General features: G+C 44.9%; 6 protein-coding genes across 6 annotated transcripts; 3 read left to right on the forward strand and 3 right to left on the reverse strand.

Moving 5' to 3' along the window:
• Nucleotides 1-2,661: 2,661 nt before the first annotated feature.
• Nucleotides 2,662-3,355, reverse strand: PHALS_04613 (RxLR-like protein; the record flags this gene model as incomplete). Its single annotated transcript, XM_024722460.1, has 4 exons — nucleotides 2,662-2,797; nucleotides 2,877-2,897; nucleotides 2,975-2,988; nucleotides 3,098-3,355. 4 exons carry the CDS (start codon nucleotides 3,353-3,355, stop codon nucleotides 2,662-2,664), a joined length of 429 nt encoding a protein of 142 aa, XP_024573534.1.
• A 130-nt stretch (nucleotides 3,356-3,485) lies between these two features.
• On the forward strand, nucleotides 3,486-5,221 carry PHALS_04614 (Signaling protein RIC-8/synembryn (regulates neurotransmitter secretion); the record flags this gene model as incomplete). The annotated part of the gene is made up of 8 exons (XM_024722461.1): nucleotides 3,486-3,531; nucleotides 3,604-3,699; nucleotides 3,761-3,837; nucleotides 3,898-4,182; nucleotides 4,247-4,413; nucleotides 4,469-4,714; nucleotides 4,773-5,020; nucleotides 5,151-5,221. 8 exons carry the CDS (start codon nucleotides 3,486-3,488, stop codon nucleotides 5,219-5,221), a joined length of 1,236 nt encoding a protein of 411 aa, XP_024573535.1.
• A 25-nt stretch (nucleotides 5,222-5,246) lies between these two features.
• PHALS_04615 (-trehalose-phosphate synthase) lies at nucleotides 5,247-8,918 on the reverse strand (the record flags this gene model as incomplete). The annotated part of the gene is made up of 2 exons (XM_024722462.1): nucleotides 5,247-5,431; nucleotides 5,507-8,918. 2 exons carry the CDS (start codon nucleotides 8,916-8,918, stop codon nucleotides 5,247-5,249), a joined length of 3,597 nt encoding a protein of 1,198 aa, XP_024573536.1.
• A 607-nt stretch (nucleotides 8,919-9,525) lies between these two features.
• Nucleotides 9,526-10,257, reverse strand: PHALS_04616 (uncharacterized protein; the record flags this gene model as incomplete). The annotated part of the gene is made up of 1 exon (XM_024722463.1): nucleotides 9,526-10,257. One exon carries the CDS (start codon nucleotides 10,255-10,257, stop codon nucleotides 9,526-9,528), a length of 732 nt encoding a protein of 243 aa, XP_024573537.1.
• Nucleotides 10,258-17,386: 7,129 nt separating this feature from the next.
• PHALS_04617 (tetratricopeptide repeat-containing protein) lies at nucleotides 17,387-19,654 on the forward strand (the record flags this gene model as incomplete). The annotated part of the gene is made up of 6 exons (XM_024722464.1): nucleotides 17,387-17,796; nucleotides 17,856-17,955; nucleotides 18,018-18,399; nucleotides 18,465-19,206; nucleotides 19,273-19,526; nucleotides 19,590-19,654. 6 exons carry the CDS (start codon nucleotides 17,387-17,389, stop codon nucleotides 19,652-19,654), a joined length of 1,953 nt encoding a protein of 650 aa, XP_024573538.1.
• A 725-nt stretch (nucleotides 19,655-20,379) lies between these two features.
• PHALS_04618 (ornithine decarboxylase) lies at nucleotides 20,380-21,828 on the forward strand (the record flags this gene model as incomplete). The annotated part of the gene is made up of 1 exon (XM_024722465.1): nucleotides 20,380-21,828. The coding sequence occupies one exon, from the start codon at nucleotides 20,380-20,382 to the stop codon at nucleotides 21,826-21,828; it is 1,449 nt and encodes a 482-aa protein (XP_024573539.1).
• Nucleotides 21,829-22,290: the final 462 nt, after the last annotated feature.

Here is a 22,290-nt window from a genome sequence, read left to right on the forward strand (position 1 = left end):
ATAGCGTCAAGTTAAACCGAAGAGTTAATTAGCCTTCGGTTAAGGCAATAATTACTCTCGATGTAAGTGGATTGCGATCCGCTAAACTCGTACTTGTTCTGAGTATAGAACGAGAGGTCGGTGACCTAACTTACGCTTCCTCAAGCGCAAAGCTACGGCTCCCCACTGCACAGGGCCTGCAGGCAAATCCGTGCTTGACAGCAAAGTTCTGGCAAACAGTGTTAAGGTGATTAGTGCCTATTTCGACATGTCAACCGCTGATCATTCTCAAAACTGATGGTCATACAAAACGCGCAAATTGCATTGTGGCGGATATCCTTCAGAGTGCTTGTGTGCACAGACTGCGATAAAGGGGTGAGCTGCTTTCAACCATTTAGTTTTTCTTGGATATCTCAGTGCATGCTTCTCAAAGCTTGCCACATTTAATAGAGATGATTCGGTTAACACTTGGATGCCTTTATTTGATACGCTACACTTACCTATTACATGAAGGTACATCTATAATTCCAACAATGCATACATCGGGTACATCTATGTTCCTTATGTATGCACTGTGGGAATTGATACAAAAGGATATCTCAGTATGGGCATACATGACATCAGTAATTTATGATGCTAATTTATATTTTGGAATATTTACTGGTGACGAGACCGATGTGTCTCTGTCTTTCGAAGTTCTGTCGCGTACTTTCCGTGATAGTTGAAAATCAAGCTTTTCGAAGTTCAAGCTTCGTGCATCAAAGATCTTGTATAACCTAAGGCTGAGGTTCAACCTCAGTTTACCCTTGATTCGAAAAGCAAGAACCCGAGATTCTTTTAGTAAAACCTCTAGGAGGCCTTGAGGTGTATTGCATGTAGCTTGGAGCTATAACTAATTTTGAATCATTACAAATTCGTCTCAATAACATCAAGTCGTTCTTCTTCTGCCCAAGTCGGGACTGTCTTTCTTCGTCCAAGTCGAGGATTGCTTCCTCGTCGCACAAGTGTGTGTTGTGTTTGAGGGAGTGTTGTAAACAGCGCCCCCTTACACCTAGTAGCACTTTGATTTTGGATTGACGACACGGCTGTTGAGCACGTCGCGCATTCCAGTCCAAGCCATACTCTTGTCCTTGTCCGAGCGACAAGGAACGAGTTGGGGAGCCACTCGATCCATCAGTACTCCAAATTGAGGTTTTGACAAATGAGATGCTTCCTCATATGTCTTCACATGAGTGAATGACACTCAAGCGGATGCGAGCAGTCATCGAAAAAGCTGCTGCAGTCAGTAAACTGCAGTCGCCTCTCCGGTGAGCAGCGAACCGCGGCCGTCAGTCTCACGCATCATGAGATTATGGAATCTCGGAAGCAGGCCGAACCTCCTATTCTTTTGTTTAGCACGATGGTTTTGAAGCTGAACATGTCTTGTACCGTGGTAGCCTCTTTCACGATGGTTTGTCGAGTCGAAACCAGCAGTCGCTGCAAGACAACTGCGAAGCCTTTGCAGCCAGCATTGTTCGCGATTCAACCTTGTGGGCCGTGTGAAGTGCTGGGCGTGAAAAACGATAATCCGATCTAAACTGCTTACGAACACTTCAAAGTCGAGCCAAATGAGGCTTTCTGTAACGGAATTACACGTACCCTGGTATAAAGGGGTTGGTCACACAAGATGGTGTGACTACAGAATGGTGTGGCTACATCTTAACAAGAAGCCACTTCGTGGTTGGACTGTCAGTAATTATTCGTTTTAATTAGGGTTTACTATTCAATCAGGAAAACCTACAGGTTTGGATATAGGCGACTTAGCCGTAAATAAAAGAAACACAGTTTACATTTTGAACGAAGAGCTTATTTGCCCTGGATTTAAGGTTGTAATTACTCTTGGAGTAAGTGGATTGCGATCCGCTACACTCGTACTGCTTCAAAGTATAGAGCGAAGGTCACCGACCTAAGATTAGCTTCCTCTAAGCGAAAGAACTACGGCAGCTCCGCTGCACTTAGTAGCAGTTGTAGTCAATCTACGCTTGAGTCGTTACAACTGATCCTCTGTGAGGATAGAGCAATACCCCCCTTTTTGACCTAGGACATGCAGGAAGAGAAGAGCAACGGGCTTAATAAGCTGATGTCTCTGCTGGGCCTTGAGGGCGTTGTGTCGCAAGGATCCGAAGCGATAAACGCGCGCCTAGAGGCGTGTTCGAGCTATGAAAAACCTCTGTTAGAGCACCTACTGCAGAAGCTGTCGGCGTCGACTGCGTCCATAACGCCACCGTCAACGACGGATGACTCCTACGGACCCAGGCCGCTACCACCTGGACGAAGCTGAAGCTGCAGCTAATGGAAAAGTACGGACAAAGCGGAACTTGATTTGCATTCAAAAACCGATCAAATGCCTCGGTATTCCTTTTCATAGACTGTCAAAAACCTACAAGATCGCAGTGCTTGCCCCTGATAATATGCTCTTCGAACACTTGAGCTGTGAACCTCACGCCATTCGAGTAGTGATTTTGTTTTTCTGATAATGAAAGAGATTCATACAACGCATATTGATTTGAGCAAAGACTGAAAACCTATCCTTTGCGTGTACTCTTTTTTCGTTTTTGGAATTAAGATTGGAGCAGAAGATTCGTATACCACATATAATTATTGTAGTAAAGTGAATGATTTTTGGTGCTATATTGATGTCATCTAGAGCTCATCATCTTCGTGCTTGATGTCGAGCAACTCGACGTCAAAGACTAGCGTTGCCTTTCCAGGAATCTTTGGGGGTGAGCCATGATCACCATAACCCAGGTCTGATGGAATTGTCAGACGGCGCTTTTCACTACATTACATGTTAGCAAATTCAAAGTGTATGGTTAGAACGACAAGTGTATGTATATAGTACAAAAATTTCCACGAACCCGATGCACATGTCCACAAGTCTAAATTGGCAGAAGACAATAACAAGAACGACAAGTCAGTAATTGTCAACAATGCAACATTTCACAGTATTACGCACCCACGATCCCAACCCTGCTCACATAAAAAGACATCAAAACGACCACAATGACGTCAGCACTAATCATCACCCGAAACTTCCATTTCCTAAAGCAAATGTACGACTCAAGATATAACAACCGACCTTAATGACGTGACCGGCTCCAAGCTTGAACTCAAATGGCACGTTGCGATCCAAGCTCGAGTCAAACTTGGAGCCATCCTTGCGAAGCGTGCCGGTGTAATGCATAGATAACGTGTCTCCCGGCTGACTTTTAACTGTGCACGAATCAGGTCTGTGCTTGACACCAATGCGAAGCTGTGCATCCGGCGGAAGATCTTCTTTTGCTCCAACTTGCATAGTCGCCATCACCGCCGCCGCCAAGAATGCTGTTAGCTTCATGTTCTTCAATTTTGTTAGTGTGTGATTCAATATGTTTTTACTTTGAGCTCCAAGTGGTAGTATCTAATTGGTCATAATGATAGCCAATCCAAGCAGACCGGTTACAATCCACTTCAACAACTATTGCGCTATGGCGTGGGCTGAAGATTTTATCAGCGCTGTCGAGAGTGGATCAGGTGCAACCTGATTGATCGTTGTGACTTATGGATAAAGCATCAGTTGATTGATGAATTTTGTATTTTTTGCAGTCAATCTGGACTCGGTGCCAGCACGCGAAGAGGCTTCAAGTAAGATTTTTGCCGTGCTTGCAGACGTAAGTAGCATTAAAACGCAGCAGGATGACGGTATGTTGGCCTAGTTTCTTCTCTTCAATTTATTCTTTCCTTAATAAGTGGTAATGCACAGCAATCTTTCGCCTTCTGGCCGCTTGCAGAGTATTTATGCGAGATCGAAGAGGCATATATCAGCTTTTGTCAATTGAGGTATGGAGAGCAATGCCCTGCATGCATGCTCAGCTCTGAATACTATTATGTACTATTCAGGCGCTAGAAAGATTTTTGGTTATTGCTGAAAGCGAGTCGTGGGTCTCTTCCGTGCGCGAAGAGGCTCTTATGTGCATGGTGAATTCGGTATACATGCGACCGGACTTTGTATCAGAACATCTTATCGCTAGGCATTTTATAGCCCGATTATTAGGTCTTGCAAGGACGAAGGGAACATTCTCTTTGCACCGATTAGTCTGGAAATTTCTCTTAGTGTCTTGCGAGGCACGGGAAGTGCCACAACATGTGAGCTGCTCACTAGAAGCTTGGCAGCTGATTTTCTCGGTAACACATTACACGTAAGTGCACACTAAGGCACAAATGTCTAAACATATTCTGAAAATTTCAGACTCTTTCGTACGGCTTCAAGCACGGCAAAATGTCTGATAACGTCACTGGAGCTCGCGTACTTTTGCTGATGGATTTGATTAAGGTGATAAGCGTGCTAGCAAATGAAATGCAATGGACAGCGAAGCAAGAGGAAGTATCACCGGACATTTTCCATTATATCTTTCGGTGAGAAACATATTTCCTACGTATAGATGTGCTGATCCATGATGGATCTATGTAGCCTTGGGGAATTGCTTTTGGATATACTGTGCTTTGAACACCCTCGTGTATACCGTTTAGATGACCACTTGGTCGATCTAAAGAATAAGGTTACTGAGGTGTTCATGCTTCTACCAGGAAGTCTTTTAGCAGCATTAATTCAGCAAAGGCACAAAGAAACGGATGGATTTGGCAAATGCTCACTTCTTTCACCAGTGGTAAAACATCTTCAGACCATGTTGCTAAATGTGCGGGTCGAAAAAACCAGGTTCGAGTTCTTTCTTGCTGAATATTTTTATTTCATTTAAGGCTACTAGTACATGTAGACCACTCTCCGAGATGCTGCCGACGCTGATTGTATGCCACAATTTGGCGAAAACAGGTGAACATGAGATCCTTGGTTGCTTTAAAATGACAATTTTGCCATCGTTTCAGCCGTCAAAAGCCTATTTTGATGCTCATGAGCAAGCAAAAACATTTTATTTCAACCACTTGAAAAGTTTTTTAACCTGCTTGGACACCGATGTCCGTCGCTATACATCCGAGTGGTTATTCTTGCTTTGCGATCAAAACGGTAAGCATTTTATTAATTAATCTTTCTGTTCCACGCATAGAATTTCTATGCCTTCATTTTACTTCCAAATCGCTCATACTGCTGTCTTTCAAATCCGCCTCTCTTTTGTGTCGTCTGTTGTGGAGCTCAGCCAAGGTGTACACACAACACACCGGCATAGGAAATGCTATCGGCTTACTACGCATGAAAGGTCTAGCATGAAGCCTAGTACCGCACAATATCCGCTTTAAGCGTCTCCGGCGCTGCCCACGGATAGCAACCGCCGCTTGCGCAAATGACTGCTCATGCCCATTTCTTGCAATAATTGAAATAGATCTCCTGAATTCTTGATGTAGTAAGGTGCTTGCGAAAGCTTGCGGCCAAGCGTGCAAACAAAAGTGTTGACAGGAAAACGGTATCGATCGCTATCATCTGTAGAAATCGACATTGTTTGAACAACCTCTTCCTCTTCCGCTTTTTTGGTAGCAATGATCATCGGTAACTCACCTTCAATCACTTCACTGCGCTTCGCACCACCGCTCAAAACATTTGTTTTCGCTAAATCACTGCCTTTATAACCTGGAAACAAATTACTAACTGATTCATCGTGTAATGTCTTGTCCACCAAGCTTTCCATTTTGTCATGCTCGGGACTCAATGTGAAAGACGGTTTTCTCAGCCCCACTCCATCTTCAAGCTTTGCGCGTGCATTTGGTGGACACACGAGAGCCCAGCAGGCTGCCGGTGTATCAGGAAGTCTGTGAAGGCCAAAGTTGTCACCATATTTGACCTTCATAGCTTTAAATAAAGCTGCAGACGGCGGAAAGTCACGACGAGGGGTAAATTTACTCTTCTCCGTAATTTCATCGCGAACAGCATTCGACTGTCGGTTGAGCATTGTAGCAGGAAACATGTTTGCTGCACCTTCCGAAATAGATGGCTTTGCAAGCGGCGTAAGCTTGGTCATATTCTCTCCCAACGTAAGAAAATCTGCATCATTTGACTGTGACGGAAGCCATGCCACCGATGCCGCACTTCCCCGCTCTCCAGAAGGTCCAGCAGCGGACTTACCGTCTCGACCAAGTAGTCGTCGTGAGGCGTTAAAGGACATGGCATCGCTCGTATTCTTTGCATTCAAAGTTCCAACTTCGCTTTCGATATCACTTTCGTCGTGGAGCAAATCTCGATTGTGAACTAGCGATGATGATGACTTCTTGGCACTGGGTTCCGAAGGGATCAAGTCACTCTTATACGATTGACTGCTAGCCGAATATTCAACCTCGTCTTTTTCAAGCTGTCGACAATACGCCTCCAGATCAATCGGAGGTGGCACCAGGAATGCAAATAGATCTTCGTCAGTCCGATCATCACCCGAGGCGATGACTAATACAAAATCAACAGGATGTTTGCCGTCCATATCATCAACTTGGCTTATGATAGAAGCATCTGTACTCATACCAGAATCCTTGCGATCGGTGTGACCAAAATCTCTATCCACTTTGTCATCATCCAGACTCATCGTTCTCATTCCATTTTCGTCAATTGAATCATGAACAATTCCACGAGGTTTTAACATTGGCGATGATGGCGAGTTTACTGGCTCCCCAAAGTATTCCGTTGTGACGGGGCCCTCACCAGGATACAGCGATGGCCAATTCATAAACTCCCAAATACGCTCAAACAGAGTAGACTTGCTCACTTTTTGAGGTCGAACCTCCAAGTACCGATTACCAGGGCATACCGATACCGGAAGCGATCGAGTCAGCTCACGTAACGTAACCAAAAGCTCGCTTGCTTGCCATAAACCATGATCTAAATCGCAGTCACGATAATGCCACGTAACTGAGCTCTCCTTCCGCTCAATGTACGCACCTGGAGTGCGTTCTGTGTAGTACTCCAGCAACGGCACAACATGTTCCCACCAACTCGCATCCATATTTGGTACCATACAGTGCCACATTTCGTTTTCACCCACCCATTTCACGTAAACACCGTACTCAGCAGCAAGAACCAAATTTCCCGATAGGCCAGCAAACCATTGTTCGCATACTGATGTGCTACGAGCACTGACTAGCACCAAAGTGTTGCGCGGGTCTTTTGTCAGCATCGACAGTTGCCATATCAGTTCTTGCGGCGGGTATGCCAACTCTGGAATCGAAGCTTCGGCTGCAAGCACACCTTCATAGTTGATAAATATCAATCGTCGTGACGATCGCGAGTAAGCAGATATCATGTCCCGACGACTTAACTCACGTCCAGACGCGGACAGTGCATTTTCTTCGCTGCATTCGTGAAGCTGTTCCAAAAAGTTATCTGCCCAATGCCACGAAGTGAATGAGCTCACATAGCTGTACATATGCTGATGAGCACGCATGACTTCTTCGCTATCTTGAAGCGAATCTTGCAAAGCATGTAAGAGCTCTTCAGTATTCCAAGGGTTTACCAGTCGTGCTCCACTCAATGATTGGGCACAACCTGCAAATTCACTTAGAATTACACGCGCATGTTTGTTCGTAGCTTCTCGGCAAACGATATACCCAAATGGAACCGTATTCATACCATCACGAATAGGTGTAATGACGAGCGCATCTGCCAGTGTAAACAACGCGATCAATGCATCTACGGCAATTTCTTTGTTCAAAAACTGAACAGGTCCTTCTGTTCCAACGTCTTGCAACCTACTGTTAATACGAGACACAAGCGACTCAACCTGCGACTCGAGTGCTGACTCAACGACGGACGCTCCCGGTACAATTTGCAAGAAGACCACCTCCTTTGCAAGTTCAGGTCTTTGCGTAAATAGCTCGTCGACGGCCAGTAATTTGTGCACTAACCCTTTTGTTTGATCCAGCTGGTCTACGCCCAATATCACTTTTTTGCCAGCAAATTGGCTTTCCAAAAGCTTCATCTGTTCTTGAACAGCATCGGATTGCACCAGAGTAAAATATTTGTCAGCATCTATTCCCACAGGGCAGATCGTCACTCTCGCAAAGTGTCCATTGTTATCCACTCCTTTGTGGCTGCTTTCCAATCCTAGCAAACGAACACATGCACTCTGAAAGTGCCGAGCATACTCGTACGTTTGAAATCCAATCAGATCAGCACCTAAAATGCCAGTCAGAATTTCTTCGCGATAATTTAAAATCCGATACAACTCGGCCGACGGAAATGGTACATGCATAAAGAAGCCCAAACAGATGTTGCCATTTAGATACAAGTTCTGTACCATTTGTGGCACGAGTGTCAAATGGTAACCTTGAATCCAAACCAAATCTCCCTCTTCGTACACTTCTTGTACTGCATCTGCAAACGCTTGATTGCAAGCTACGTAGGCTTGCCACATTTTTTCCATGCTTCCCTCATCTTCCTGTTCACCTTCCATTGTTTCATGCTGATTAATTTGATCGTCTGTTGTAGGCGGACACGAATGGAATAACGGCCACATGATGGTTTTACAAAACCCATCATAATACAATCTTTCTCTCTTCTTGTCCAGAAAGACAGGGTAATACTTGCGATCTTGAAGTAGTTGTTCTTTCAATTTGTTTTGTTCGCTAGGCTCGATCTCGCCATGCACAGACCCGATCCAAACACAATCATAATTTTCATGAAGTGACTGAAAAATTTCCATAGCACCATCAAGATTCGCGTGCTCTGGAAACTCAGCGCGCCACTGCGACTGCGCGTCCTCCGACACAAGCCAAAAGGGTAACGTGCGGGTTACCAGTAGCACTCGATGACGGCGCCTCGAGCTTCTGCTGCCATCGTCATCCGTCGTGTTGTCGTTTACTCCGCCAGTGCCGCTCTCTCGTTCCACCTTGACACGTTGTTCCCGAACTTGGTTCAACTTCGTGTACAGCGCTGAGAGTTCGCACAGTAGTGCAGCCTCACGATCTTTAAAATTCGCGGTTTCAGTCATTGCTAATCGATAAAGCGTTTAGTCTTGTTGTGCAATGACAAAGTTATGAGTGAAAAGAAGCGACGAGGCGTGAGCGGGACAAGGTGATGGCAGCTGATGGCTAATCTTAATTGGATCTTGTGTTCGTAGAAGGAAGTGGAAAATTCGAACCTCCGAAAAAAATTACCGGTATATCACAGGGTAAGGTTTGATAAATAGTAGACTAAGCAGATTTAGTATAGTGGTAACCACTACATTTTGTATCACATGCTTACTTTCCATCGATATCGAGAAGACAGCGAATAACGCAAGTTATACAGGAACGCCGGGAATGTTTGCCGTATTGCCGGTTACATATCTTGTGCAATACAAAATCTTTTACCGCGCTCATTACGTGGTTGTCTCATACTACAGCTGGAAAACTGACCGAGGGATCTTGTGGGAAAAAAGTGAGAAAAATAGTTTTGGGTTCGTACTATGTACATTCTCGAGTCTTGTGGGTGCGATAAAGTACGCCGACAGGTTATTTTAATGAACTTATCTAATGTTTAATAAAAGGATACAGTGATCGATTAGCTAACTATGTAGCCAGCCCGGCCCCTGTGCGACTTTGTAGTCGACATTTACGTTACATTTGAGAGACGAGATAGTAAAAGACGATCACCATAAGCAAAATGAGCGACGCGCCCAAGCTTGAAAACATAAGATTGCGCTGGCGCCTTCGTCGCAATTCCTCAAGCTCTGAGAGCAGCAATACTGTAGGCACAAGTTCGAGATCAGGACGCACACGATATAAAGCTGTTTTTTCTTCGATTGTAAGGCGGCGAGGTAAGCAACGTGCAGCGCATGATCCTTTTAGACCCTCCTTTGTGTCGTCATCTTCACCGCTATCAATATCCAGTGCAAAATCGACCGACGCCCTCTTCTTCAGACTGCGGCACGAAAAGTCGGTTGAAGGCATTCTTAAAATGGACTGCAGTGATCCATTTGTGCTACTAGTAGTACAACTACCATCACTATCGCTCTCAGTCTCGCTCTGGTTGCTTTGCTGATCGCTGCCGCCAAGCAGAGAATCAGTCACTGCAGGTTGCGTAATAATAGGCAAGCTACCGCCTTTTCGAGTTGTGACGGAAGGTATGGAGCCGTACACGGCGGTTAGTTGTCTTCGGCTGCCACTGCTATCCTTCTTCAGCACATAGGACACGTATCCTGCGCACTGATAGGGTGCTTTCGACAACTGGTCATTGTTTAAAAGTTTGCTGTGGTCATAAGAACTGGCACAGACAACGGATGAGCCGGTCTCTAGCGCTAGCAGCGGCAGGACCTCCTCTGCTTCCCGCATGCCTGTTCTGCCAGTCATAATATTTGATTGATCACACAGTTCAGAGATTCGCAGCTTTTTCACTTATGAACGGCAGTCGGCCGCCAGCAGTCGCAATGGCGGTTGCACCTTTCCATATTGTGGACTTGATTTAGCAACGCCGAACAAGATTTCATAGCAGGCGGTATTCTCTTTGAGCAACTGGACTTATTATGATTTGATTACATGTACTGTACCTCTTTTTCCATCAGTGCGGGACGATGATTAAAACAAGGTCGTGGGAGAGGATGCTGTTAAACCGTAATGCATCTCTACGTATGGCTACTGTTTGGGCTCAGGGTTAAGATTGGTCATCACATGCACTGTATCTTATCTGCTAGCTTCAACGTGACCTCTAGACAGAAGGTTATAATTTGAATTCATCACCAGGATGAGATTCTGAGCTAGCTTAGCTTCATTAAATGCAGTCCAGCACATCGATGTATCTTTTCACGAATTTACGGTCTCTCGTTCAGGTTATCGGTATATTGATGGCTACGATGTGCAAGCCTCTATGTTTACCATAATAAAAAGAGCAGGTAAAATACTAATCTAAAACTGATGTCTAAACTTTATCTCCATTTTTCTCAAAAAATCACTTTGAGAGCCATGAATAGCGGGGGTTGCACGGCAATTTGAAAAAAGAAAGTTTTCGGCTCATAGGGTCCACGAACAGTCGCTGAAGGATTGGTTCAGGAATCGTCGGTAAACCAATTCTCTCAGGTACCTAGTATTCAATCTTCTCATATTAAAGCGAAAACGAAATAAACATATGCATGTATCCATCAAAACCTGGTTATGCAGTATGTGAGTCTGGCATACCATGTATCTTGTACCGTCGCCCTGTTATTGTAACTAGATATAGTTACTATGCTTTATCACAGACCTAGTACCTTTGAGTGTCAAAGTAAGTCCGACGTTCAGTTGTGCAATGAGGTTGCCGTGCATTTTGCACAGAGGAAGCTCTGATTTTCAGGGTCGGCGTTAACAAACGCACAAAGGTTGAATTTGTGTGCTCCTGACAGGAGCGGAATCAAAAGCCCCTAACGTACCTAGTTGACTAGGTTGCTCGACTATCTCAAAAGTAACTACAGAAGAGTAATGCTACTTAAACTCGTAAATAAATACGTGTTAGTATCTCTCATTAAAAACTGTCTTCAGTTTTGGGTGTGCGGCTGGTTGCTCAGGTCGTTCCCTTTTCAAAGTTCCGCCATCTACATGTCACTTAAAATAATCGCAGCACCTCCACTACCAAGCTGCCACACTGGTAAGGCAGCTCCTACACGCGTGTGCGCATGGACCCTTTGCTCACACGCACACCAAAAAGAGCATGAGGAAGTCGCTCCGCAAGCACTTTTATCGACCCCAGCATTTAGCTACAAAACACCTCATCATCTCAAAATCCTGCCCGTTACAGCTCGCATGTCTTCATGAGAAAGCTGTAAGAGCTACCACCACGATCAAGGCTCCTATTCACCGCATGATCGATTGCCTGAGTTTAAATATTATTCTGAAAATATTTATGTAAACAGTGGTGAAACTTATACAGTAATTGAGGCTTCTAAAGGAGAATAATCCCTCAGCGCCCGTATCTGACGCTTGGCACTCTTCGCGATCAGATAATTTATCCGCTATAGTGAAAGGCACGCTGCGACAGGCGACCTCCCTCTTCTCCAATAAATATTTTAACCGAGGGTGTGCCAATTTGTAACCAGCGACAGAATCAGATCAACATTGCTGAAGTGGAACCTCATAATATCGCTGGTTGCTGAATGAAGAAAACCCTCCATTTCACCAGATGCCCTGGGGGCCTGCTGGCCCATCAAGAGCTTCTTATGAATTTGTACCGCTGCTTGCTCATCGAGCAGTACCGATGGCGATCTATCCACACTTGGATGGCTCTCGTGATCTCTCTTGGATATAGCGGTATATAAGCTTTACTCAAGATTCACGGCCTGCGCGCAAGGCTATGCTGAGCTAGATATCATGTTCGCTTTCTGTGCTTTGCATCGCACTCATGGCTTGAGGCATCTTTAGCAGTTCGGAACTACAACGCTACTTTAGAAGAGGGTACGTCAGCAACAGGGGATGGTGGGACGTTGCTCCTTCTGCACCGAGGCTCTTTATGTCTGACTGACTCGTAAGTTCGGGATCGTGGAAGCCTCTGCTGCTCATTTTGTATGGTTGCTAGCCGGACTAAATAAGCACGTCGATTTTGATCGACAGCCCCCCCCCCACTCAAGTCGGGATTACTCCGTACCGATGTGAAAGGCGCCAAGAAGCTGATTAAAGCATTTATGAAATTTGAGGTAAGGCCTGTAAGGGCATGGAGTGCGTTGTTTAATGCGAGATCAATGAGTGAAACCAACTTGATTCGCATTGTGCTCTCCGTACAGATGCTCCGCAGATCACCCCGTCAACGCGTATCACGCGTTCTGTCCGAGTATTTTTTCGTGAATAATAATTAACAGACGCATTCAATGTGGTGCCGAGCAATATAAAAATATTAGCTAAAACTTCTTCGTAAGCCGTGGTCTCTCTCTCTGTCCAATTTTGGGCTACCGGTAAGCCATGTCGGCAAAAAAATTTTGTCGAGAAACGGCCTGAATGTATTTTCACCACTTACGACTTTGCTGCTCGTCTTGAGAGGAGCATCTCGCTCAGAGGGCCTACAAAGACCACAATACATGTTTTGCCGGACGTATAATCTGAAATACCGGTGATAAAGTCCTCCATTTGACTCCGCTGGAACTGGGAGGATGGCAAAGATGTTACTGCATGCGGCCGCGTGCGAACCCTTGACACGTTGCAGAGTGCGCACATATGTGCTTACCCACTTATACATATGGGCCACCAAAACATAGCGCTCACCAAGCAGCATGTTTTTTCGCTCCACTCGAAGCTGTATTATGTGTTTTGTACTGTGTTCTGTTCCTGGATTTCAATAGTGAGGCGCCACTACACGCTGAGTTTGATGTGGGTCAGGGCTGTAGGTCAGCAAATAATGGGAAAAGGCATAGTGGTGCAAGGGAGAAGCGTATATCGACATGAAAGTTCTCAAATACCTTGCTTCCCAAAGCTTCGGCAACATAACGCATATTGCGTCAGACTCGACTTTACGCATCGCCTCATACATTAAAAACGTCGCAATCATGACAAACGGGCAATTCATAGTCGGTGTATTGATACAGCTCATCCGCCACCATATCAAGTTGACTAGGCTCAAACCTTTTGTCAAAGGTATACTCCGCAAAGAAGGTATGTCTTTGCGCAGTTTCTCACATGAATATCGTGTGGGCAATTGTTTATTGTGGAATTACCTACCAATACATGAAATATATACTATCTTTAAGACTAAAATGTGACCACATATTACAAGCCATTCATGGTCGTAGCAGTATTAAAAACTTCGAAATTTTCAAAGAGTACGAACAAATGAAGTACTCTATGCATATGGTGACGACGTCGCCGTCGTAACAACGCTTGATCATCAATCATAAACGTCTCGGATTCATGCAGGTAGACCCTGACCTCCACGAGGACATCCACAACTCAAAAACTCTTCCGACGAAAAGTTATCACTTCTCAGCAGCCTTAAGATGCCATGAGCCATACGCAATTACGCGTCCATGCCGTTGGCATATACTTTAGTATAGCGCAGTACATTGTAAAGAATAGACCACAGGCAACTGCTATGGGATTAAATCTGCCGGGGTTTAGGATTGCATTAGGCTTTCAAAGCCTCAAAGACTGTCTCATCCGCCGCATCTCGAAATCATTTGGATTTAGTAATTGATTAGGGGTGGTTCAAAGTCGGCATATTTTGCACTGTGCTTGTGCAAGTATTTGGCCAGCCAAACACCCCCTCGAATCCTTTAAAACAGAGATCGCTGACAAATCTACAAAATGACTTTTCCTTTGCGGGATCGCCGGCGATCAATACACATTTATCACTATTATCGAACATTCAAATTAAGTGCTTACAGCTCGTAAATATTAATGTGGCTCTTCGCATCTGAATCCGCGCGCCCTTCGCGATTATGGACAAAATCAGCGACGAAATAGGATGGAACATTGCCACGAGGTGACTTTAAGCGTCACTGGTGCGTTGGACAAACCATGTGATATAAGTAAGAGCATATCGCTTGAAAAAACGCACCGCCAAAGCTGTCGCTTATCAACAGATGATAAGATCCATTGACTCAACTAGGCCGAGGGCGCTGAACAAAGTGCAGACAATGGTGCTACATTTTTTTCTTGGGTCGGTGTTTATCCCAAGATCGTGATGTCGCATATTTTTTTATGTATGTATGATAAGCATGCGCGATTTGTCACTTGCAAGTCTTCCTAACGGGGCCTGCTATGGAGATTGACTTTTTCTCACCAAAAATGATTTGTTCTTTGCGTGTAAATGACGTCACATTTTTCTATAACTATATATGTTGTTGCTGGCGCACTATTTGTTTTAACAAGTCGTTTTTATGTCGGACACCCTTCTCTGAAGGCAACACACGTGGTGGGTCTCTCACCATCACGTTGTAAGATTTCGTTACAATGTAAAGAGAAAGTTACACTGCTCGGCACGGTGGGCACGTCGTTTGGTTGCTCTGACTCAGCAGTACCGACACATCGGGACAAAGATATAGAATCAGTCATAGCTTTGGGGTCTGGTCCTTTTACTCTCGACTTTCTACACCCCAGCTCTATCGACTCTGGCATGTCTACTCTTCACCGGTCCTAGCACAGACGACAACTGATCGTACCATCCCGCCAGATACACACTAAGGATCACGAAATACAGACATTCACTATCGTCTCAGCGTAGATACACTCTGAAGACTACGACTTACGATTCCTCTTTTGCGTCGCATTCTGAGACCTCAGCTCACTCACGTTTCTACCTTCCGAGCTTTGATAAAGAGCCTAGCGATACCACTGCTATGAGTTTTGAACAATGGCATTTCCCGCACGAAAGCTACCGCACTCGTGCCTGCACCAAAAGCACTTCTGTTTCCTAGAGGAGGTGGCTTTATGAAGTGGCAAAGCTCCACCAAGATGTAAGTGTCTATCGTTTTTTATTCTGAGTCGCACATGGTTTGTGGCGCTCCAGCGGCAGAGGAAAAAAGCGATTAGGGATGAGTCAGTTTGTCATACCTAGAATAAGGTCGCATCTCGAACCATTCCAAGGCCTGTAAAGTTATATGTTATCAATGTTCTCAGATCTCTTGTGAAGGTAGATAATTAACTTTGACACTCCTACCATTGTCCTCGTCGCAAGATCAACATATATCGTATCGAAATTAAGCATCCTTAAAGCTGTCTACTGGTTTCTAACAGCTTCGCGCCGTACGTAATTTCGCGATGTTCCTGAATCTATCAGGACTTCCCGAGCCTTTTTTAAATAATTTTAACAATCAACAACGCCGGGGTCTGAGCCCAAACTTTTATAAGAAAGTTGCTTGTTTTATTAGGCGTTTTCCCGCGAGGGTTTTGCCATTCTCTCTTGCATACAAGTCTGACTTTTTATATCTCTCAGCCGAGAGAGGGGGTACACAAGGCGCAGATATTTTTCACCACCGCTGATGAGTCATGATCGGATACCGCGGCGACGCTCAACAGGTGCAAGACATCATTTTTCTCAGCATAGCTGAGGACCATGGCCTCTTATGCGCTTGCAAAGCTTACATTATCGGCATTTCATCCTGCCCTACTGCACGAAACGTTTATTCCGAACTGAATGCAACGTCTTTTGCTTTCTTGAAAGCGTAAGGGTGGATGCGGAGGTCTTAGCACGGGGCGCACCCATTCGGATACGGTTCATAAACGATACAGCCGATATCGCATCTGGAAAGGTATTAAACAATATTGTGACGATGTGAGGGCCTAACCCCTGGACATAGTGTGCCAAGTTTCGTCTTGATGCGTAGACAAGGACTTCGAACGCACCCAATATACTTTATTAGGGGTGCGAACACCCGCGGTACCAGTCGCTCAGAATTATTCCACTTTGGGAGCGCCGCTTTGGCCGAGGCATTGAACGTCAGTTCCTGTAATTGCGTGCGGCGTCCTAGCTTGATTAAGGCCGAAGTGACAGTCATCTCTACGCGTACCATCCAGAGGATGAGATTTTGGTCGTCCCGGTCTTCAAAGACGAGGACGCTTCGCTTTACAATAGCGGCCTCACTGAACGAGCGTTGTGAACCTCCTGAATGTTCCTTACCAACGCATTCTCGAATCAGGTGAGCGGCTCCAAGTTAACGATTATTAATTTTGGCTCCATGGCCACCCCTTCTCTGATCTCATCGGTTCTCAAGTAGACGTATGCATGGTAGGCGTGTCCTATTGCTCCTGGATATGTGGCCGACAATACATTTTCCATCCTTGCATAGAGTATTTCTTTACGACTCGATAGCGGGATTAACTAGGAGTATACCAAGTGCAACGGAGGCACTGTGCTCTTTGCACAGAGAAAGCTTTCGCCTTAATAGCTCGCGATCACATCTTGCAGAGAGGTTGGATTCGCGAGCTCCAACCAGAAGTTAAACCGAAGGCCTCTACCATACCTTGTTGTCTTGTTGCTCAGCTATTTCCGGAGTACATCCTAAGATGAATGCTACTTGGACCAACACAGAATGTGTACGTGTTCGTCCTCTTGTGATAAAATACCTTTGTTTTCTGACGTGCTGCTAGCAGCCCGCGTATACCACGAACTCCTCTTTTTCAGAGTTTGATCATCTACACAAATACTAATTATGTATTCACAATTGCACCAAGTCCAATGTGAATTTTGTACAATTATGATTTATCGTTATCAAAACAGCTTTTCAAATGCGATAGAGCTCAGTACACAGAATTTATCTTGCAAGTTGTTGACCTCATTTTCAGGTTCCGCAACTTGCCAAAATCACGAGTTTTGGTTCAAGGCAAGATGAAATTGATGGAATACTCGATATAGACTGTCGGCAGAGGATATCACACAGCAAGTAGATTCGATAGATTCAAGATTGACTTTAGACAATTTGAATTATCTTAAGCGAATTATTACTCTGACAATTCTACTTTAAATTTAGCTGTATTTTTGGTTTGATTTACGTATAAAATGATGAAGCGTACTTAATGTGTTGCTTTAATGGAGCGGCCTGTCAAGAAGCAGCGTGCAAATGAGTCGGCTCGGCACGAGAACACCGCTAGCGCTCAAGATCCCCCACGTTATGATGCTGAAGTCTTGCAGCGACAATTTGTGATTTTTCTTGCTAACGGGGATGTGGATTCGGCCCAGATTATAGGCGAGTTGCTAGTTTCCATAGCATTGTTTTCATCAGAGTTAGAGGTCCATCACAACAATGGCAACATTCTCGCTGATTCTCGCAAGAAAAGAACTTTTGAAATAGCAACGAGCGATGCAAAAAGGCTGTCGCCTGCATTTCATGCCAAGACATTGCGATTATTTGCAGATTTAATGCTTGTCAAGCGTGAATACAAGCGCGCCATTGTAATTAAAGATGGAAGAATTTGTTTATGTGATAAAAAGCTTACCGTGTGTATATACTGCTGCTTTATACTATAATATTACAGCGATATTATCGTCTTAGCTGCAGAAACATTAAAGTGTTGACGAAGGAAGTGGAGCTAGAGGTAAAACTCAAGGTGGCTAAGTGCTACGTGGAGCTTCAGTGTATCATTGAAGCCATTCAAATGGTAAGACAAATTGATTAGATCCCGAAATGCCTGGCCATCTCACAAAATGGTTATCACGCCAGTTAATATCGACACCGTTTGAAGATCGAAGCTTGAGCATGAACCTTTTACTTGGGAAATTGTACATGAGCGAAGGACTTTCAGATAAAGCGGAGGAAAGTTATATGGCTGCCTTACGACAGAATCCGTATGCATTAGAAGCAGCACTAGCTCTTACTAAACTAGCAACAGCAAACGATGCAGCACCGGAATCTGATGAAACTAAAGAATCTGGTCAGAGTGCAACAGTAGCACCTGTCGCTATTCATCGATATAATGTTGCAAGATTTTACTCCGATATTGCATCCGGCAAGATTAAAGATACAGGTCTCTCTAATTACGACTTATCGTGGATACAGACACTGGTGGTAGCCCATATGGATGCTGAGCGGGGAAAACATAAAGGTACTTTACATTACAAAGCTTTTCGGTGTGATCTAATGCAAAATTGACTTGTGTCACGCTCGTAGCGGCGATAGAGTCTTTCATTACGCTAATTCAAGTCTTTCCTGGAAACCTCCATTGTTTGTTGCACAAGGGAGGGCTAGAGTTAAACCAGGAGCTACTCCATCAAGCCAACATAACATTCAGACGTGCACGACAAGTTGACGATCTAAACTTGACCTATATGGACCGCTTTGCCAACTGTCTTCGCAAAGGAAACTTACGCACCAATCTTAATGATTTGGTGCAGGAACTTTTTAAAATCAATAGCACGTGCGCAGAATCGTGGCTTGCTGCGGCATATTACAGCGATGTGAAAGGAGACTACGAGGTAGCCTTACAGTTCTCAAAACGTGCCATTCAAGAGCAACCTCGAAGCGCACCGGCGCATTTGCTACGAGGTGAAGTTTTACTGCGACTGCATCGTCCTCAACCTGCGCTAACGGCATTTTGGACTGCGTGCCGCCTCACGCCGTCTATGGAGGCCTATACTGGTATTATCACCAGCTACTGCAATTTGTATGCACTTGGTGTAAATCGTTTCAAGGAAGCCTTGGCCACTGCAAAGAGTGTTGTGAAGCTATTCCCACTAAAGGCGCAAAGTTTTGTACTCTTTGGAAGTGTTCTCGCTCTAAGTTCGGAACATCGGGAACAAGCACACCTGGCTCTACACAAGGCTTTATCGATGGAACCTCGTAAACTCTGCACCAACTTTGCGCTGGTCGACCTGCTGGTTGAAGATGGCAACTTTCGCGAAGCTATTGATAGGTTCGTATTGTTTATGGCTGATGCATAATCTGACTTGGTTTGTATTCACAATGTGTGTCATTATAGACTGCGGGCCCTTGGCGAGCGCCACCCACAAGAAGAGGTCTTTACAAAGTTGGCATCTGTCTATTCTTCAAATAAACAATATGCGGAGGCCTTGACATATTTTCATCAAGCGCTTCAGCTTAATCCGGGATCAGCCGATGCATTGCAAGGACTAGAACGACTCGAAAAACTGATGCGTGGTGAAGACCCGGATGAACTTAGCAACAGTATGGAACAGCTGGACCCAGAGGAGCAAGACGGGTCAATGGAAGCCAGTGAGTACTTATCCTCGTAATCATATACATGGACTGAGCTATTGAGTAATAGAACAAATGCAGCCTGTCTAAGTCATTTTATATTGATCGCATTCGTCGAAGTATTGAGTTCCTGCGACCTTTGGTAGCTTCGTATGCACGTTCTCAAGGCGTAAATTTATTCGCCTTCGGAAGATGGGAATGAGAGAAGTTACAGTTTCGGAGGAAATGAAGCACCTCCGCATAGGCTCAACTTCATCGATTCTCTCAGTGAAAACGTGTCAGATATTCAAGCGTAACGTCAAACTCGCGAAACTACCTCTGCATAAAATTGAATCAGCATTCACTTCGCTTTAAAATCGTTCATGATAGCCCAAGAAAGTCACACGTTGCGAGAATGAATGAGACGTCGATAACTACATTTTGCTATTGAGCTAAGGTTCCAGCTAGATCATGACAAATGAAGTGCTAAATTTTTGTACTCAGTCTAAATTGGACAAAATCATGTCAAACAAAACGGACGCATTAAGCTAGAGTGAAAAAAGAAGAGATCAAAAAAATGCGAGCAAACGTCCTTCCCTTAGCGTTCCTCGTCGCACATCATTGAAACCAACCTAATTTCTAATCAAAAACAAAAAATGCTTTTTAAAGTTGGCTCGTTTTTTGTGCAAAGCTAGAATGCCTATTGTAACGGCTGGTTGGCAGCCAATCTCTTCTTATCTTTAGATTCTAGAGTCTTAAAAGGGACCTCTTATGCTGAGCCCGTGTTTGTCACTACAATCTGACGGTGTTGGTTTTTGCCAATATCTACGCCATTCTCCCTTTCATTTCCAAATTAGTCTACACTTGCCCAATTCCTCGCTTGCTCGTCGAGATGGCTTTGCTCTTCCGAGGCACCAGCGTGAGTCGCGCGGCGCTAACGAGCGCGTCACGCCTGGCCAGCAGATTTGGTCACGAGCGATCAGCTGCTGCACGTTATATGAGCACACAAGCAGCCCGAGCAACGCTCATATCTAGCGACCTCATCACGGCTTTTGTAAACGCCAAACCGCCACCCGAACTGCAGCGTCTGCAGCTTAATCCGGCTATTCTGACGCAACTTCAAACTCAAATTCAAAGCCTTGGAAATACTCCCATTAGTCAGCGTGATGCCTTTTACGTCGTTGACACGGCTGCAGTCGAAGATCGCTATAAGCTTTGGCACCAGTACTTACCCGATGTGCGGCCATATTATGCAGTCAAATGCAATCCAGATCCAGTTCTGATTCAAGGGCTAGCCCGCCTTGGAGCAGGCTTTGATTGCGCTAGTCAGACGGAAATCAGTTCCGTGCTTGATAATGGTGTTGCTGCTGACGATATCATCTACGCCAACCCATGTAAACAAGGCTCGCAGATTGCTTTCGCGCATGCGCAGGGTGTCGACTTGATGACGTTTGATTCGCAAGACGAACTCACGAAGATTCATAGAATTAATCCCAACGCCAAGCTTGTGCTTCGGCTGTATGTGGACGATTCGAATTCCATTTGCCGCCTTGGAACTAAGTTTGGGGCTATGGTACACGATGTACCAGATATTCTCAACCACGCCAAGGCTCTGAACCTTGATGTGATCGGTGTCAGTTTTCACGTTGGCAGTGGATGCTTTAACGTTAAAGCTTACTCTGACGCCGTGGCTCGTGCTCGAAAAGTCTTCGACATTGGCCACTCGATCGGATATTTTTTTAATTTGCTAGACATTGGCGGTGGCTTTCCTGGATCAGATAACGGTCCAATTCGATTTGAAGATTGCGCTCGCGAGTTGAAGAGATCGTTAGCCGTGCATTTTCCAAAGTCAAGCGGAGTACAAGTGATATCAGAACCTGGTCGATTCTTCGCTGCATCAACGCACACACTGGCCGTGAATGTCATCGGTCGCAAGGTGGCTCCCAATTTTGAAATCCCCGGTCAGCCGCCTGTACTGGCCAGCGCGGCAGCTGCTGCAGGGAAAGTACCTAATTATATGTATTTTGTGAATGACGGATTGTACGCGTCGTTTAACTGCATGGTATATGACCATCCGACTATTCATCCTGTGATTTTATCGGATGCTGCGTCACTTCCAATGCACAAGGCAAGTCTCTGGGGTCCAACCTGCGATGGCATGGATTGCATCATGAAAGAGGTGGAACTACCTTTGATGGACGTTGGTCAGTGGATTCTATTTCCTAGTATGGGTGCCTACACATGCGCTGCAGGCTCGGACTTTAATGGCTTTCAGCGCCCACAAAAGATCTACTTCGATTCCAACTTCGTGGCAGATGATCAGCAGCAGTTTGTCCATTAGATCAAACCGAAGCTTGACTGGAGAGCGACGGCAACAAGTGAGGTTTGCGCATAGTGAGTCAGTGCCGAGGTCATCGACCTGCAGAATATAAAAACTCAGAGTGGAGTAATGGGCCTTTTAGTTCTATCGACTGAGGAAGAAGAGCTCAGCCTCAGGGATTTAACTCGAAAGGTCTGCTACTAAAAGTCTGCTCTTTCCTTTAGAATTAAAACAGTCTCGAACATAATATCATATACCTAATCACTATTATAGGAGGAATTCTTTCTTAAGTTCTAGAATTCAATAAATCAGCGTTTGTACAACAAATACGGAGCTAACTTTGTAAACAGAAGTCGGACCAAGTTTTGATTCTAGAAACTGGTATGACGTGCTAGCGTTCACTTAAAAAGTCGTAAATACAATGCTACTTTCGAGAAAGAAGGCTTTGCTTCGGGGTTATGTCTGAAAGGCCTGCTGATAAGA

Source organism: Plasmopara halstedii (assembly GCF_900000015.1).
Source record: "Plasmopara halstedii genome assembly, contig: Scaffold_262, whole genome shotgun sequence".
NCBI lineage: Eukaryota > Oomycota > Peronosporomycetes > Peronosporales > Peronosporaceae > Plasmopara > Plasmopara halstedii.